The 17,821-nt window shown below is 38.8% G+C and overlaps 3 protein-coding genes across 3 annotated transcripts; 2 read left to right on the top strand and 1 right to left on the bottom strand.

The window, feature by feature from the left end:
• The first annotated feature begins 375 nt into the window (after positions 1-375).
• LOC129584684 (BAI1-associated protein 3-like) lies at positions 376-10,437 on the top strand. The gene is made up of 30 exons (XM_055476972.1): positions 376-785; positions 1,026-1,110; positions 1,246-1,347; positions 1,412-1,433; positions 1,981-2,129; positions 3,600-3,693; positions 3,803-4,046; positions 4,133-4,199; positions 4,420-4,475; positions 4,566-4,653; positions 4,738-4,871; positions 4,956-5,022; positions 5,283-5,324; positions 5,511-5,843; positions 5,909-5,971; positions 6,371-6,424; positions 6,507-6,607; positions 6,674-6,761; positions 6,859-7,022; positions 7,225-7,348; positions 7,572-7,715; positions 8,039-8,137; positions 8,225-8,449; positions 8,552-8,764; positions 9,113-9,226; positions 9,289-9,454; positions 9,523-9,561; positions 9,731-9,854; positions 9,921-10,123; positions 10,219-10,437. Exons 1-30 carry the CDS (start codon positions 706-708, stop codon positions 10,311-10,313), a joined length of 3,579 nt encoding a protein of 1,192 aa, XP_055332947.1. The 5' UTR covers positions 376-705; the 3' UTR covers positions 10,314-10,437.
• Positions 10,438-11,083: 646 nt separating this feature from the next.
• Positions 11,084-12,265, top strand: LOC129584781 (uncharacterized). Its single transcript, XM_055477096.1, has 2 exons — positions 11,084-11,340; positions 11,590-12,265. The coding sequence occupies exons 1-2, from the start codon at positions 11,232-11,234 to the stop codon at positions 12,096-12,098; spliced, it is 618 nt and encodes a 205-aa protein (XP_055333071.1). The 5' UTR covers positions 11,084-11,231; the 3' UTR covers positions 12,099-12,265.
• Positions 12,266-12,418: 153 nt separating this feature from the next.
• LOC129584710 (chymotrypsin-C-like) lies at positions 12,419-16,630 on the bottom strand. Its single transcript, XM_055477007.1, has 7 exons — positions 16,286-16,630; positions 15,598-15,786; positions 14,618-14,901; positions 14,396-14,487; positions 13,749-14,023; positions 13,287-13,438; positions 12,419-13,031 (listed from the first exon to the last, which is right to left on the bottom strand). Exons 1-7 carry the CDS (start codon positions 16,374-16,376, stop codon positions 12,636-12,638), a joined length of 1,479 nt encoding a protein of 492 aa, XP_055332982.1. The 5' UTR covers positions 16,377-16,630; the 3' UTR covers positions 12,419-12,635.
• Between the last annotated feature and the right edge of the window lie 1,191 nt (positions 16,631-17,821).

Here is a 17,821-nt window from a genome sequence, read left to right as displayed (position 1 = left end):
CGGTGCGATGCCGACGAACAGAAATCCATGATTAGTACTCGGGATAGAGTAAGCAAGGGAGTACCGGAAGTACGAAATGTACCTTATCGTATATACACAGAAAACACTACGTTGCGGAGAGAGCGCGCCATGCAAATAGGCTGGCGACGCACGCAGTGATCCGATAAACGACATATGGCACGCACGCAAAAATTGTGTTCACACTTTTGCACCCAATGTTGAACGGAAGCGGGCCGGCTTTTGCCAATATGTACATATAGACAGATATCTATATATACATACAGTTGCACAAGGGCGGATGTCCCTGTACGTTACCCGGTTTTGTAACAGAAACAAAAAGTTGGCTCCCAGTCATTCTGTCAATGACTTTCCATACAACATGCCGAAACACGGGATCACTGAAGGGACTGATGAAAAGAAACCTTATACAATGGCGCACACGGCAGGAAATCAGCCATAAGCAGACCCCCATGTTTTCCCTCGTTACCCAGCGAATCAGTCTCGAATCAACACTTCCTGTGATTTACACTTAATGACCCCAAATGGGTCGGCTTGTTTGCCTGCGACTGCTGAGGCAACCGACAGCGGCATTGTAGGGAAGCGAAACGGGATCTCTTTTTCTTTTCCCTGTGATCATGTACAGTATTTTCGTATGATAATCATATTTCTCTGCATTGTGTAATTGCACGCCCAGCCCCGGCCAATATGTTTATGGGACGTAGAAGAAGCTCGGTTTTTAGTTCATCCTCAGGGGTTAATTCTCCTGAGATTGCTATGAGAATCAGGTTGGTTACCAACAGCAGAAGTGATTGGCAATTACTGATACGTACCTATACAGAATAATAAGTAAATATTTTGAGGAATATCGTATTAAGATTGCGGACCTCAATAATTATCTGCTTAAAAAGATGTATAAAGATTGTACTAAAATCATGCGTATCTGAGAGCACACGTATAGTCAAGGTATAGTTCCTGGGAAAATGATCACTGTTTTCTGTGTTGTCTGAATGTACGTTCTATTTCAGAGACAATATTGGAGATGACTTTTTTGAACGCTTTAGTGGACTCTCTTCCCGAGCACTTGAATATCGCAATCGTGCCGATAAAGAGGTAAGGCACATCATGACTCCCTAATTAGCCGCAATCTTGCAGAAGGACGTTTCGAATCTCGTATGTCGAACGTCGAGTCACATTCTGATCAGCACCAGCTCCAAACAAAATGTAAAAGTTTACATTAATTGATAGGCCGAAAAAGAACAAAGTCTGCCATTCAAATTGCCCGGAAGTACAATGAACTCGTCTAATGCAGGAAGCAGACGGCGTAGTGTGACCAATGTCGAAGATGATGTACGTTGCCATATTGCAAGCGTTACATATTACTGATGGATATTACTATTAACTCCTTTTACAGTTAGAGGAACTTTATGTAGAAGGTAAGGATAAGTTTGTTAGAGAGATTCTCACGAAAGCATTCATGTAGTGCACGATTATGGTGCGCTATGAAAGCCTATAGGCCTGGAAGCAGCAAAGATAATGGTTTAAAGCGGGATAAGTGCCCTGCAACGATGCGTAAAAGTGCATCGTTAATCCTAATAAATGTCTTGTACATCTAGCATAATATTGGCTTTATCCTTACTAAGGCTACGGAAATACTTGGTGTCCTCAAATGTGGTTGCACCGATAAAATAATTATATTTATCTGGTGCAGAAAAAAGCATAAGTTCCAATGCAGTACATTTTTGTAATCGCGGATTTATACTTCTTGACCGTTCGATATATGCATTTTATGATACTGCTTTAAATATTTTGCTGCTCTTTAATGTTGAAAAGACAGGATATCGATGTGCTGCGCGGTATCTTCGCAATTTTAATTTTTGTGTTCATTTACTTTTATTAACTATATAAAGGGTTAAATACTATGCACAGCAAAGCACTAAACGTACGCATGCAATACAATAATATGATGTGGTATTTTTTTAGTACTGTATACAATTAAGCATAAAATCGGCCAAACTGATCCCTACCAACATCTGGCTTACAATGATGAGCTTTTGGATTATGCCCAGGCCGCTTTTGGAATTGACAGCGCCCGTCATTATCGATTGTTTTCCAAAGCAAACCAGGAAAAAGTAAGGCGGAACAATATTTTTCATTTCATTTGGCGTAGTTAGTCACTTAATACGCAGCTTGAACAGCTGCAATCCGTAAATGATACATCAAATGAGCCGATCAATAGAACCGATTAGGTACACTTATTTTGCAATAACGATCTCAAAAATATTTTTATCTAAAGAAAATAAAAAGCGCGCTTAACCATCTTTCACGCACACAATTCAGTGAACCTTTGCCTTATGCTACCATTATGCCCTGTCGATGTAAAATTCCTTTTTATATTTGCATAAAATATTCATTTTGTACACGATTATAGTGATCGCTCTAAACAAAATGCTGAGACCAGTCAGGATAAACTTCACTTCAATTAGAGAGGCATTTTCATGGGGGCTAAACGACGAGACCTCAACAATTAGTTAACGATCAATACAACCGAGATAACAACAGTCCGGCTCTCTTTTGCGTCGGGGTGTTGCACACCGAATGAAATAAATTGGAATCCAGAAACCGCGCCTTGAGGCTGATTGGCATACATGTCACTACCGATCAAGCGGTGGATCGATTTTTTGCATTTGCTAATGGCGCGTTATTTGCTGGATTACATGCGGCATCTGGTTACTGCGGCTTATCCTGTTCAGGATAATTGCAACAATATATGCTTTTCTATTTTGCACAATAGGTATGGACAGGAAAACACATTATGCGGTGTGGTTTTCCAGCAAAAAATCAGAAAAATGCACTTCGGTGTTCAGCTCTAAAATATCGGTTTTTCCAAGATTGCATGTCCGGGTAAAAACTTTATACTTTGATTTATGGTAGATGTAGAATATCCATGACATTTATAAAGCTATATTTTTCTCAGAGTGTAGTTTTATGCTTGTTGCTAATAAAGGGATCCACAAGCATAAAAAGTCCATGAATAATGAATAATGAATTCACACTGGAATCGTGAGAGAAGATAAAATGTACAGCGCACTTGCATGTTTCACTTTTACAGATCACATGAAAAGTTAAAGGTTATTCTTGAAAGCATAATTTGAGAAAGATTTGAGAATGTTGATGCGACGAATGAGATTTGAGAATGTTGATGCGACGAACATGATTTTCACTTGCTGTTTTACCAATTTAAGCTTAAAAAAAGTTATAAATATGTTAGTCATAGAAGTAGTGTTAATGGTATCTAGTCAAGCTGCACTAACGTCTGGCTGAACATTTTGATTTAGTGTTTTGCATTGTGCTATTGTAACGGCTTTTATACAATACCTGCCAAATTCACCTAACTATTTACATTTATAGCACTTAACACTCGGTCTGTTTACTGCGTTACATCGCATGTTTATCGTGTAACACACAACACAAGAACATTACGTCGCAAGGGAAACATAATGCAAGGGCAAATAATGAACTGTTGATTTTAAAATACAACACGAAGTAAAATACTCGTAGTAGTGTCCGCATAATAAATTTGAACATGATCATCATTTCAGCCTCCAAAAGTGGTACTTAACGTGGCCGTGATTGAAGGACGGGATTTAGAAGCAAAAGATCCCAACGGGTTTTCCGATCCCTATTGCATGCTGGGTAGGAAATTAACCCATTGAGCATGCCTGGCATAACATTCTGTCTGATAGATTTAAGGCCTATTCTGAATGTCAAATACCCAAATTAAAATATGCCATTCTTATCGAAGGACTTATCGGAAATAGATCCAGACGACAAGTAGAAGCTCTACAATCTACCCCATCTTCCGAAACGTTTCCGGAAGATGTTAAAGAAGCACGTTCAAAAAAGAGCAGCATGTACCGACACAATCGTACCAAATCGAGACGAGACTACAACTCTGATATTTTGGAACAACTGCCGGCGAAATTTATCCGTACCACCACGGTCAAAAAGGCCACCCTGAATCCGCAATGGAACGAAACATTCCAGCTGTAATAAGTTTATAATCGGCCAACATATATATTTATTCCAGACTAAAATTTTTCTAAAATTTTTCTCATTGATGGGTTTGTTATAGGCCGGTGGACGATCCAAGTGAAGATATTCTCCATCTGGATATTTTTGACCATGATGAAGAGTACGAAGTGAGTACAAAGAATATAATATTTGCAAGTCCGTATGCATTACTTCTACAGCATATGTTGCATCACGATATACTGTACAACACTAATCACTAACGAAGCGTCACCATTGCATGTAAAGAAAATCATAATAAAAGTTCATTTCAAATGCCACGACTGTAACGCGAACAATAACTCAGTGTTGTGCGCAACTTCGCGTTAATATATTCATTACCTCTTTCAGGTAATGGATGCCGTAAAAAATGTCAAGAATGTGCAGGGTATTAAAGGCCTTAACAGGTACACGTCGCTTCTGCATTCGTCTTTTCATTTTGACCTTTACTAATAGTTCCACAGTATGTCATTCTTGTATGTATGTATTTCGAGCAGATATTTTAAGCAAATCGCCCAGTCTGCGAGGAAAAGCGCAGCTGATAATGTGGATGACTTTTTGGGGTGTGTCGATATCCGTGTTCTGGTATGTGCACATACGCTACCGGGAGAATTTAAATAGCTTAGCAAAATGACGTCACTTCCGCTACTCTACGCATCCTTATCGCAGGATATTCCATCCATTGGCATCGATAAAGTGTTTAATCTGTACTCGCGTACGACGAATAAATCCCGTGTCCAGGGCAGTTTACGCCTGCGGCTGAACTTAACAACCCGGGAAGACAAAAATCAGACTAATAATCTGTAATTTCCTCTTGCTACTCATTCTACCTTCCCTCACCACTGACAAGTCGATTAAATGGTTATTGATTTGATCCGCCCATATAGCTCCGATTTTCTGCAACATAAGGACATCATCACGGCTTTTATGAAACACGAAGTAAAAAAATTTAAAGTAAGTACCTACAAAAAAACTTATGTTGGAAAAGGTTTCAAATTAAAGGCACGAATGTTTGCGTAAAGAATATTGTACACGAATGCATGCCTACATGGTCACCAGTTACGGCATGTGAGATGTATCTGCAGCTGAAAGTTTTCTGCAATTGCTGAATAAAAGGTGTAAAATCGATGAAAAGCATGTTTAAGGATGAAATGCATTTTTTTCCAGGCTTATAAGAAAACTTTTAATTTTGTATAAAGCTGTGCCTATTACAGACCTCCATCGAATGGAATGGTGAGCTTAATGAGCTGGCCGAGGTACGTTGCAGTTGTTTTTGAATTCTGCTGTCAAGTATACCGACGAAAATTTGGTTGCAAATACCGACGAAAAAATAAATTAATATGCAATAATAATATGTGTATAGCCTCTCTTGAAAGATAATCATAAGTGCATTTCTAATCACTTCAGAAAACAATTGTGGTATACTAATTTTTGTATGGCAGACCATATTGCATCAGCATGCTATCCAAGGCAACCTCACTGACCTGCAGTTGGCTGCATGCACATGGATTGCCCTAATTGATATTCACGTCCATGTGGTCCGGCTGGATTATCTCGTGTTATTCCAAGCTCTTAAACATCTGGATTCACTCTGGGTTGCCAACGGACTAGGCCTCGATGCCGAAGAAATAACAGCCGAGTGTGTTGGGAATTTTAAAGACTATGCGTTATCGTGCTTGGAAAAAGAGTGGTACCATTTTCCCATGAATCGCACCATTGCCCAAAGGCAGATGGAGAGTTTACTCAAATGTTTACGGCTACTGTTTGAATGCAAGGTGCGCACACCAAATAAATATTTTTCGTTAACAAATAATCACCAAACATATACCATTTTTTGTAGTTTTTCAAACGATTTTTCCCCTTGGACGACAGCATGAACTCTGTAGTTACTGCTGCTATTAAGGTAACTCACGTAACAGATTAATAGCGCATGCAGCGAGCAACTATGTACATGCCAGTATAATGTGTAGACTAAATTGTTAACTTTAATTATTAAACAGATACCGCACAAAAATTAAAATACACATTAACTATGGTAAGCAAACGAGATACATAATGCCGGTGTTCAGGTACGGTAGTTGTACCTCTTTTAAGCTCCGTCGGCCGAAGACATGATGTAATGTAATAATGCTAATTATGGTAGTATATGAAAGCATTTCTTATTTTGTTAGAGTAGTTATCAACTCACGTTACTTGAATATCTACGTAAATGTTCGCGGTTAATTTGTAATAAAGGCTCCCCGCGATGCATGGTTCAGGCTGTGCGTGCACATGTTTCACTTTTTCTTTGTTTGGAATATAGATCGCCGCTATCGATTACTACCATTCCATCCGGGAGAAATTCCGATATGACCGGGTAAAATAACAACCGTAACGTTATGTAATGGAAGTTATGGCAAATATTACGATTCTGTCCGTGCTGACATTTGTTATTACAGGATGATGACGGAAGTAAAGGCATGGAATCGTTTTCCTACACCTTAATTGCCATGAACTACGATTTACGGCGATCATTTCGAACAGCTGACAAACTTTTTGCGTACGATTAAACTGGCTCAGAAATTGTTTACTTGAATTCTTTTCTTAAAAAGGTTTTTGCTTGTAGTAATTTCAAGATAAAATATTTGGCAATTACCATGATGGAACTTGATAAACTCGTGTACGGAGACTTCGAGCGGTTTGCTTTCCTCAAGGTTAGTGCACCACTTTTTTGCATATATACAAGTAAGTACATGTATGCAAAATTTCACCGGCCCAACCATGGAAACGAAGACTAAGTACTATTTACAGCAAATGCCGGATTTTTCGGACGTTTTAAATAATCGAGATCCGTATGCCATTTTAAAAGACGATTTCTTTACGGCGCCGGGCAAAGAGGAGCCGAATGCGGAAATTTTCGTTCTTTACATGGCACTGAATGACTTCATATATTTGAGAAAGCATCTTTCTGAAGAGTACGTACATTTTGTTCGCACGCAAGTTTTTTAAACCATAACTTTAAACTTTAAACTAAGAGTGCAAATTTTATTGGGACATTTTCAGTTGCTCGTTGTGTACAAAACCGACGGATAATGATTATGGCTGACCAATTTTTTGAAACTAATTACAGAATTTCTCTACAAAATATTAATGCGGTTGTTTTTACTTTGTCTTTAGAGATAAACTAATGCACAAATGGAAAGAATACAACACCCCGTTTATTCCGTTTGTATTGCAATGGCTTTCTTACGCAAAAGTTGCCGCCAAACGAAAAATGAAATCTTGGGTGGAAAACGACAAAGTGGGTAGAAATCCTTACGGGACTTTTTTGTGTTCTTACTGTGTAACTTCGATAGGGTTTAATAATTGTGTGACCTTTTTTGCAGAAAGTAAGCTGAACATGTGTTCGCGTTGCCTGTAGCTGCTGCTTCTCTGTGTGTCAACAGAAACACCTACAATATTCCAAAAACTGCTGATGATTATGCCGTTGGTCATCACAGAAAATTACAGCATTTTCTTTGCAGATATCACGAGCCGAATCCATCATACGCTACAGCACTTCTGTTATAGAAGCAAACGGCATGCTTACTTCCATAGTCCATTTCATAAAAGATCTGAAATGGCCTGATCCTGAGCAGAACTGCATCCTAATGTGCAAGCTGATCAGTGTATGACTTGAAAGCGTGCAATAAATTCATACAATAAACTTATTCCTGCTATTTGCATTCATATCAAAATTTTGCAAAATTGGTGAGGTAGTCTGCAGTATGTATACATACAAATATTGTTCAGTGCATACTGGATACTGCATAGTACTGCATGACCTTATATCGTTCACACCCTCCCGCTGCAATGAGCATGCAGCGCCGTTAACGTTTACGCCACAAATTAATGGTTATTCAGTTTATTCTCAATATTACAGATAATGAAAGCAGTGGAACAATAAATTTCGCTAACAAGTAAGCATGTAATATTTTTGTTTTGGGTTTAGGACATTGCGGAGGATGTTGCATATTTTTCTGAAATTACCTACCGTGCTTTCAAAGACTCAGGGTGGTTGGAACATGAGCTGTTAGAAGTCAATGATGACGTAAGCTAATACAGCGGCTACTGCATTTTCCCTTTAGGTTGTATACAAATAAATGAAATAATGAAGGTCACTTTGGCCTTGATTTAGCTCTGCATAGCTGTGAATAATCTGGAGACCATACGGTGCCATTTTATGGATTTCCCGGAACAACTTGGCTGGGCGGATATGACCAAATCGCTGCGGGACACCGGTGATCCTGTTCTGATTAAATTTGCCAATGACTGCGATGGTGTACTGACTCAGGCTCTATTCAACGGGAAAAAGATGCTGACAGAACGAATAACAAAAGCCCTGGAAAAATTAATCAAAAAGGTATTCCTTATGCATATCTTATTACGGTATACGAAAGTGCACATAGCGATCACAAGTTCTCAGAAGCCAAAGCTTGCTTAATAGTTGGATTGCTATTTATAGATGAATACAGAGATTTCGCAGCATTTGGCGAAATTAATCTGTCCTCCGATGGTTTCGGTGGAAAGCCTTACCTCACCTGTGGTGGATTTTATGGATTCCATACTGGCGAATTTATACAGTATCATGCTCAAAGCAAATTTTTTACGGACATTGGAGCTCTTGTGGCTGAACATATTAGACCAAATTATGGCTCTTACGTTTGCGAATCGCACGGTAAATCTTATGTGCTCGTATTGAACACGCAGACATTCGTTCCCAAGTGTGTCTCACCTAGCTAACTTATATGCCAAAACAGGTTTTCTTGGGTTGATTAATGTTAATATACTTACCATTTACAGTAATAGCTCATTCTGTACATATAACAGTGAATTTAATTACAGTACGTACTGTACTTATGTCATAAATATTGTCTTATATAATTTAACATTTTTAACGTACTAAATCAGTGCTAAATCACATACTGCAGCCTACACTAGTGCCTATTTTAGAACATGGCGGATTCCTGAATATTACTTAATTCGTGAGTATAGTTAGTTAATCATTTATTATCCTTTTTTATAGAAAGAACCAGCCTGTTTTATCAACTTGTACCAGAGTTTAAGCATTTTTATTGAGTATTTCCATGCTGGAGATAAAGGTCTTCCAAGTGATGTGATTGAAAGCGAGCGATACCACGTAAGTCGATAAAATTACGAGTCAAAGCTAGTACCTGTCAGCTATGTTGTGGTCATTTGCAGAGTGTTAAAAGGAAAGTTTTCTATTATCAACTATCGCCTCAAGAATTGATAGACTCCTTTGTTTTGGAGGCGGTTAACATACAATCTGCAATGACCAAAACACCATACGGCACTTTAACGATCCGCATACATTACGAGAAAAAGTCTGGAAAAGTTATGTTGGAAGGTGCGGCAGTATCGGTATCTTTACAGCCGAGTTTAGGCTTATTTTACGATGTTTTCATCTATTCGTAGTAATTCACGCCCGAGATGTGATTCCAATGGATACAAACGGTATGTGGGCAATTACAAATATATTGAACATGTTTTAATTACATTAAAGAAAAGCAAAACTTTTTTGAATGAATATAAAAAAAGAATGAGAAAATTCCAATAACATTGCTTTGAAAAGCAGTTTATACAGCTTACCTGGCGCAATTACAATACCATTATTTCGTTGCAGGATTAAGTGATCCGTTTGTGATTATTCGTTTCCTTCCCATGCGAATATTTTCGAACGTTCCATTAGCCAAAACGTCCGTTGTAAAAAAGTCCTTGGATCCACAGTGGGACGAAAGATTTGAGTTGTAAGAATTCTTACTTAAAGAATCGAAAGCATGTATGATTTAACTGCGTCTGCATGGTACTTACAGTGCAATTCCAATTGACAAATGCATCAAAGACTGCAGTGCGATTCACTTTGCTCTTATGGACCATGATGTAATGTTCCAAGACGAATTAGCGGGCGAAGGCTTTTTACAACTCTGCAAAATTCCCGGATTGAAAGGGGAGCAGACCAAAAATTTTTCGGGACTAAGGGAGATTACGATGCCCCTTTTACATCCTAAGATGATGAGTGCGTATAAATAATCACATATTTTCAAAGCCGTTCTATGCTGTAATGCATGCATTTTATTAATTTCATTATACTGTTCTGTTTTTATTTGGCAGCTTCGGGTATCTTGGCCGACATAATTGAAGTTCTAAAATGCCGGGAACAGCAGAAGGAAGGACTGGACTTTCTTAACGTTCTCTTCATAGAGTGACAACGGAAAGTGGCTACATGGCCTACGCTTTTTTTTACTGGTTTCGTCGGCATTTCGGTTATATGTAGATAATATGAACTTAACTGATTACTTAAAGCCTACTGTAATAAATACAAATACTTTGTATTGATCGGAAGCTGCTTGTATAGTTCTGTTCATTTTCGAACTAAAAGCATTCACCGTCTCACCGGTACCGAAAGTTCTGAAGCACAAATAAATAAATGAGAGCCAATAGACGACAGTATGAAATTACTGATTGATAAAGAAGTACCGGTTGATAAAGATTACCGGCTAAGTTCAGTAACTGCAACAGAGTACAATACTATAGAAGTATACATAAATCCTGATGCCGAACGCATAATTGAGTAAATACTTGTATGCATGGTTTTACAACTATTTAAAAACAAAACTTACCGACAAAAGTTCGAACAGCGAGAAGCGGTCCTCACTTAGATACAGTACTTGTACTGTACATAATTTGACAGTACTTATTAGGAATAACAAAAATCCGAACATTAAATAATACAAATATGAATTACTGTCCGAAAAAAAATCCGGTCACATACTACCATCTGAATTATGTCCTTTTTTAACCTAGAACATGAAATATTTAGACCTGGGAAATAGAATTCGAAACAAACCCGTAATGTTATCTTGTTACGTACCGCCTCTTAATGGGATGTAGTTAAAGTTTTATGGTGTAGACTCGCTCCAAATCCGTAATCCAAGACAAACGTCTTGTGAGATCATGTTCATCGATTTTCCCGGTGTTCACTACTTTGTGTCGGAATGTTTTTGTACAGAGCTGATATTCCTCAAGGATTGCTATTTATTCTATCTTTTGCATTCTGTACTTTTATTTCATTCGCAAATGTTACGTTTTTAGTCGTTATTTGCTGCCAGATTTGATAAAACGTCATGCCGCGTAAAAATTCTTGGTTTAAATATGTTCGACTTAACGTGATGAAAATTATGGGAGGATGTCACACAACATTTGGCAGCATTATAATACTTCTCCAGTGTGCTTGTAAGTTGTTCGAATTCTTAATTTTGTATCATTTAAAGCCAAAATTAATATCCCGCAGTCATACTTTTTAATCAATCAAAATATACAAAACATGTGTATTTTAGTTTATAGTCTATATACTTGTATAAATAAATAAAAATGCCCGTACCAACACCAAACGCATGATATATCTGATTAGAAAGCTGTCTATACTACAGAGAGTTTTTCATGTTGTTTATTGGTGGCGCAACTTCACTTTGCGGCTTTTAGCGGAAATCATAAGCTGGATCTTCCATGATCACAATCTTTTCGAAAACCATTTCAAGCCTGGAATATGGTTAGGAACGCCCATTCTCATCCTGGGTATTGCCTGTTTAGTACAGCATAAGCTCCACAACCCCAAACTCCATCGCTTTATTGTTGTTTTCACGGTGGTGGTTTTTATGATCTGCGTGACCTTTATGGCTATCAAAGTCCGGTATTCCCTCCACGATCCGGAACTGTCGACATTCGAAGACTGCCAAAGTCCCAAATGGCCAGCGGCTTTTATTCTCGACATGGCGCCGCACTGTAACGCTTTGCGGATGAATAACTCGGTGGGACAAATGATGCTGGCCTTTGCTAGCGCCGTGATCATTGTAGGAATCACAGGGACGGTCATTGCGCAGCATTTTGATTATGGACCGGTGCCGGTGTCATCGCGAACGACATCGCCGAGTTCCCAACTCAGTCCCCGGTCATCGATTAGCAGTCGTAATGGAAACGGGACCTTACTGTGAACAAAAATTTTCTTAGGTTCCTTTGTTATGAGTAATCGGCGAAAATACGATTCTCTTTGTTAGTTCTGAAATATATGTATTGTAACTTACCACCCCATTTGTGAGTTATTTCTTTCAAATTGTACAGCAACGCATGGTCGCTTATTAATAAACTGGTTACTGCAAAATTAATAAATCTGCCTTTGTTACAGTTTGACATTACAACTTTTAACATTACAAATTTCTGTACAAGATATTTGCGTAACCAGTATGTGCAATACTTACATATATAACTATACGAGTACGTGTACACTTGAATCAGCAGCTTCTTTTATTTTGTACTATTTTAACCATCATCATGATTCATGATACAGCACATTGACCAGACCAGCTGGATCTCAAAACATATTCGCAACCATTCAGTTCAACCAACAAAAACCGTCACTATTTGAAATTTAACGAACATTAGGATCACTGAAAACTACCATCAGGTAAAACACCATCAGCACAGTGCATGATCGCAACCGCAAGCGCTGCATTTATCCAGAAAGCAGCGCACTAGTACGTCGGCGAGTCATCGGCGTTATCCTCAAGACGTCTGAGAAATGAGGGGAAGACATATGAAAAAGTCATGGGAGTACGGTCGTAGGTTCGTCGGTTGAGAATGGGCGCCTTGTTGACCGGCACCGGCACTGGTGTAGTGGTGGTCGGCGTGGTAGTGGTGGTAGTTGTGCGCGGTGTCGTGGGCAGTTTATACCGATCCCAGGGCGTCTTCTCGGCATCCAGCTGCTGGATCTTGCGTGCAATCCATCCCGATAATTTTCCGACATCCGTGTACACCGTAGGGGCATCTGTGACGTTTATGCACTGACTGACACCTAGCGCCACTAAGCCCCGCAGTTCCCACGCCCATGTCCCACTTTGCATGCAGACTAAAGGTCCACCGCCGTCACCCTATAAAAAATAGTTAATTTGCTTTTCTTTTTTTAAATTTATAGGTTTTTTGAAACGTAATGACAAGGTATCGATTTCGTTTGATTGTGCCATTTCAGTCAAGTCTCACGTATGAAACTACTTTTCAAAATTAGTAGTTGATTTTTTTATATACGTACTGCCTCATTTAATACAGATGTTACTGTTCGGGAAAACCCTAGAATTTTACTTTAGACCGTTAAGTAATTGTCGATAATATTTTCATCACGCACATACATCACAAGCAAGGTGATCTGGATCAGCACTGGAGCCACAAAACATTGTCGAAGGTACGATGAAATCTTCGATACCAGATCTGGCCAACCGGCGGACGCAGTCGTCATTTGAGATTGGTGAGATCTGATTCTGTTGCAGCTTTTCCAGTTCTCCTGCAAAATTTAAAAAAACTTGTTTAAAATGAATACCGAATGCTGCCTGACCAGACGGAGTCATCTATGTATACATATGATACTTGATGGACACATGACGCAAATTAAAAAACGCATATAAGAATGAAGTAATGTTATTTCTATATCGGAGTCTGAAACTTCCATTCATAAAACTGATTACGCCATTGAATACGGTTTAATTTATACCATACTGTATTTATTAATTATATAACTTCATATATCCACGGTACGTCAACAGTACTACTGCACAGTTAAACTTAGTATATCCTTTTAAATTAAATGAGCGGACCTTTTGTGTATGTTGATCCCCATCCCGTCACAAAGCAAATATCTTGTGCTTGGGCAAGCGGATCTAATCCTCTGCTGCTTGGGCAAATAGTGCACACTTCAGCACCGTTGCATTTTACGTTAGGGATTCGGATCAGCGCAATATTGTTCTCAAATACAGCTGGATCCCAGTTCTCATGGATGATAACTTCCAGTGGACTGGCTATTCTGCTGTCTTCCTCCTGATCCTTGAAGTTGTATTTTCCCAATACTACTTGAAAGTTCTGAGGAAGTCGACTATAAAACACACGAAATGAATACCATTAGAGTTATGTTGTTTGAGTGCAGCATGGTGCACGAGGTTGTTCTGTAAGTTTTGTCGTTCGCAATCATGTTAGGATACTAAAAGTATGAAATATTTTTAAAATATGTGACACTACCCAGTTCACAATCGGGTGATTAGTGAGCAGCCAAAAATGCATCAGTCGTATAGTTTAAGGACCGTTTATATGTAATGTTTCTACGGCGTAATAATTACCAGAACCAGCATAAACATATCGAAAAAACACGATACAATACTTTTGGCAAAGTAAGACAACGTTACGGAGTATTTTCTGCAACATAGCACGTACAAAATTATTGTAGTAATACAATCGCGAATACGCTTACTTAGCCACTTTGTGGGCAGCGGTGAGAACGTAGTTTTTCGCCACGAGTGCGCCGCCACCGAAAATTTTGCCGCTCGAATCCACCAGCGCAACCTACTTAAAAATCTGATGTTATATGTGTCCGTGCAAAGATTACAACACCACACTTTATACCAAATTTTCCCATGATTATAATAGTCTAATTCACGCATCAAGCTTGAAAAATGTCGCTTGTCACAATTACCTGCCAACAGTAAGTGTCTTTCATGGCATCTTTGTCGAAGATTGTTCGTTCAATACGGTACGGTATGCCGAATCCCGATTCTGCTGTTCGGGCGAAGAATGAAACCGATGACGCCGGCCGTGGTCTCCCGGCCGACAGATCATCCCTGGAGGTGGGCCCACCGAATGATCGAATCAGGTTGGCTTGGTCATCCGCGACCGGCAATGCTGTATCAACAGTATTCAGCGCGTTCTCGACGCTCACGACAGATGGTGCAGGTGTGGTGATGACTCCGGTTTTATTTGCTGCACGACAGCAAAAAACGGCACAGTTGACCATATGTTGACCAACAAATTTCGCACAACGTACACAGTTAGCACGAAGTCTAAATCTGCCGAAAAAGGTTTCGAAAGTAAATTCTGGCAAAGCAGTATGATGCAACAGATGCATCGCTAAATTCAGCGAATACTACTGTATACTACATAATATAGAAGGATGCATATAACGTAAGAGTAATTGCATCTAGTAAGTAATTTGGGTACACAGATTGCTTGTGTAACATAAAATTTTAAAAATCCTACTAGTACTAATTATAATTTTTATCAGTAATCTAGACATTTTAATACAAAGTGTTGTTAAAATTGTAGCACTTCCATTGCTTTTGCTCATAATTATGGCAGCTTTGAGCTATACATCATGCGCTCGGTTATTTCCTGAGTATTGTCAAAGGCTATGGCACAAAGAGCTATTTTTTAGTATTATTACTAGATAGTAAAAAGTTTTTCAAAGGTTTTTACTAGATAATAAAAAGGTTTTTTTTACTAGATAATAAAAAGGTTAACTGGTTTTCAAAGCCATCTACAATACACGTGCACTGCATATATGCACTGTGACACAGAACTGTTGAGTGGGCAATATTTGCCATTGTCGCCTACCGTCGTTTTAATTAATTCGGTACAGTAGCATTAAGGTGTATTAATGAAGACGCAGTTTTAACGTACCGGTCAACACAGCACATGCTGAGCACGATTGATCAGAATCCGGAACTGTCGGCACGATGTAACAACAGACTTCGCGGCTTCCGCACGGTTGATCTTCGTTTGGTGTAACAACAGCTCCTCCGACCAGCTTGCAGCATTCCGGACTGGGGATGCACCGTCCGTTTCCTTGTGCGCTCTGACATGACCGCACTACAGGGATTTAAATGGAGGTTTAAAATAGGTCTAATTCAAAAATCTGGTGGAATACAAGTACGAGTATAGCCAATTTGGCAAATAACCATCGATCTGGTTTTCATGCAATTTGCGACAACATTTTAAAATTCGGGTGCTATAAAAAATTTGAACAGATCTAGAGTTATCGCAAGACTCGTTATAAACCTTACAATTCCAAATTCGACAATCTGCAGATAATATAGTTAATCAAATAATTAAGTTATACAATCGCATTATCTACGGGTGTAGTATGTTTCCCTTTTCTGCTTAAGTGCTAAAATTAAATCTAAAATTTGGTAGTTATTCATATTATCCTATTTACGGCTATCAAGCGGCATTAGAAGCCTGGAAATACGCATAGTTGTGCAACGTTCCAAAAATACAGCCATATGTATATCGCAGTGACAAAGTGCAATGCTTTGCAAGAAATATCTATATAAAATTTAAACCTTTAAGTTCATAAGGGAATCCCTACCCAGCAGGATGCTTTCACAGTTGCTTTTTACAACCAGCAGTAATATAATCCACAGCGCATGGAGATAACAGTAAACTGATGACGGCAGCATTGTCCAGATTGTATTCCGTAGTATGTGAATTAAGATATTTTTGTTAAATATAGTGCGTAAAAGTATCACATAATTATGATTTTTTTAACAGCCGCTTCAAGTTCATTATTGCGCACTTAACTTATTCATGAAGAACAAACGGCGGATTCAAACAAAACCTTCGTTACGTTCTGTCTATGTATGCTACCGTGAGTGAGACATTAATATTTTATTGTGCGAGAATTCGTCACAAAAACATCCGAGCGTTCTACAGATGCTGGCCGTTAATGAGCAATAACAAAAACGCGCGGTGTGGTTCTACACGGAAGCGCATGATGAGACATGGAAGGTACTGTGGCCTGCTTTTGCTTGGACCATGCAGCGGACCTTCGGTGTCAATTGTCATTTATACCTGTCAAGTCGACAGAGTGCCCCTAGGCACGCAATATACAGCAATTTCTTGCTGAAGTGATTTAGGAACATTCATATCGGATGTAAGAAAGTGCGTGTGTATGAAATGGAAATCATAACTGTAACTTTTTCCCTCGATCTCACACCTAAAAAATTTGTCATGTATATATGGTCAAGAGGTCATAGTCCACCTGCTTGGTTCGGGTGTACTATGAGGTAATTAGATCAAGCCCAAGAAATGATATGTATCATTTTATGACAATACTATAATCCTTCCTGAAAGATTTTGCAAGTTGTTTATGATGAGTTGTTTGAAATTTCCTCATCAGTATTAATGCAGCTTGCAAATTGTACTTTTTACTATGCTACTAAACATCCAGATTCTAATGTGCGCTCTGCAAAAATTAAGAACGAAAACATCTATGTTGAAATTCCTAACTTGTAAGTCGCAGACGCAAAATACCATTCATTATATTTTCATTATTTTGTGTGACAAACCAAAGAGAAATAAAACAACATTATGAAAGTTCTAGTGCTACAGTAGTCATTTGCCCGCGCGCAGAATAATACCAGGGCAAGGTAACTGGTAAGTGTGAGATTTGTTTACTGTAAGCGCCGGTTTGACAAAGGTGTGGGTGGGGACAACTTCCTGTATAATCACTTATTACATTCCAACATATTCGCCGGGATTCCAATGAGTGCAGTTTATTCTAATGCTTCTAATAATTATGTTTATCCTGCAAAAACTGGAATCTGGGTTTTCTGGGCGGGGTTTTCCTTTCACTACCTTTGTAATTTCTCCTTCTATATACTCGTAGTCGTATTACCTACCGCATATGTATATGCAGCAGTTTACCGGAAGCTTGTTTTTAAGTCTTTTTCTTATGGACGTTTCAGTACCGTTATCAACACACTGAAACAGGTTTCAGATTTTCCGAATCAAAAGATTACACAGTAGAAGAAATGATAATGTACGCGTAATTTGAGGATTTATATTGACAGAGCGGATAATAGTAAGTTTCGGCGTCCGGCGATGGGCCGAAGTTTCGGCGTCC

Source organism: Paramacrobiotus metropolitanus, unplaced genomic scaffold (genome assembly GCF_019649055.1).
Source record: "Paramacrobiotus metropolitanus isolate TYO unplaced genomic scaffold, Prichtersi_v1.0 Parri_scaffold0000014, whole genome shotgun sequence".
Classification (NCBI taxonomy): Eukaryota; Metazoa; Tardigrada; class Eutardigrada; order Parachela; family Macrobiotidae; genus Paramacrobiotus; species Paramacrobiotus metropolitanus.
The sequence above is the reverse complement of the archived record's forward strand: the minus strand, read 5'-3'. Positions and strand labels throughout refer to the sequence as shown.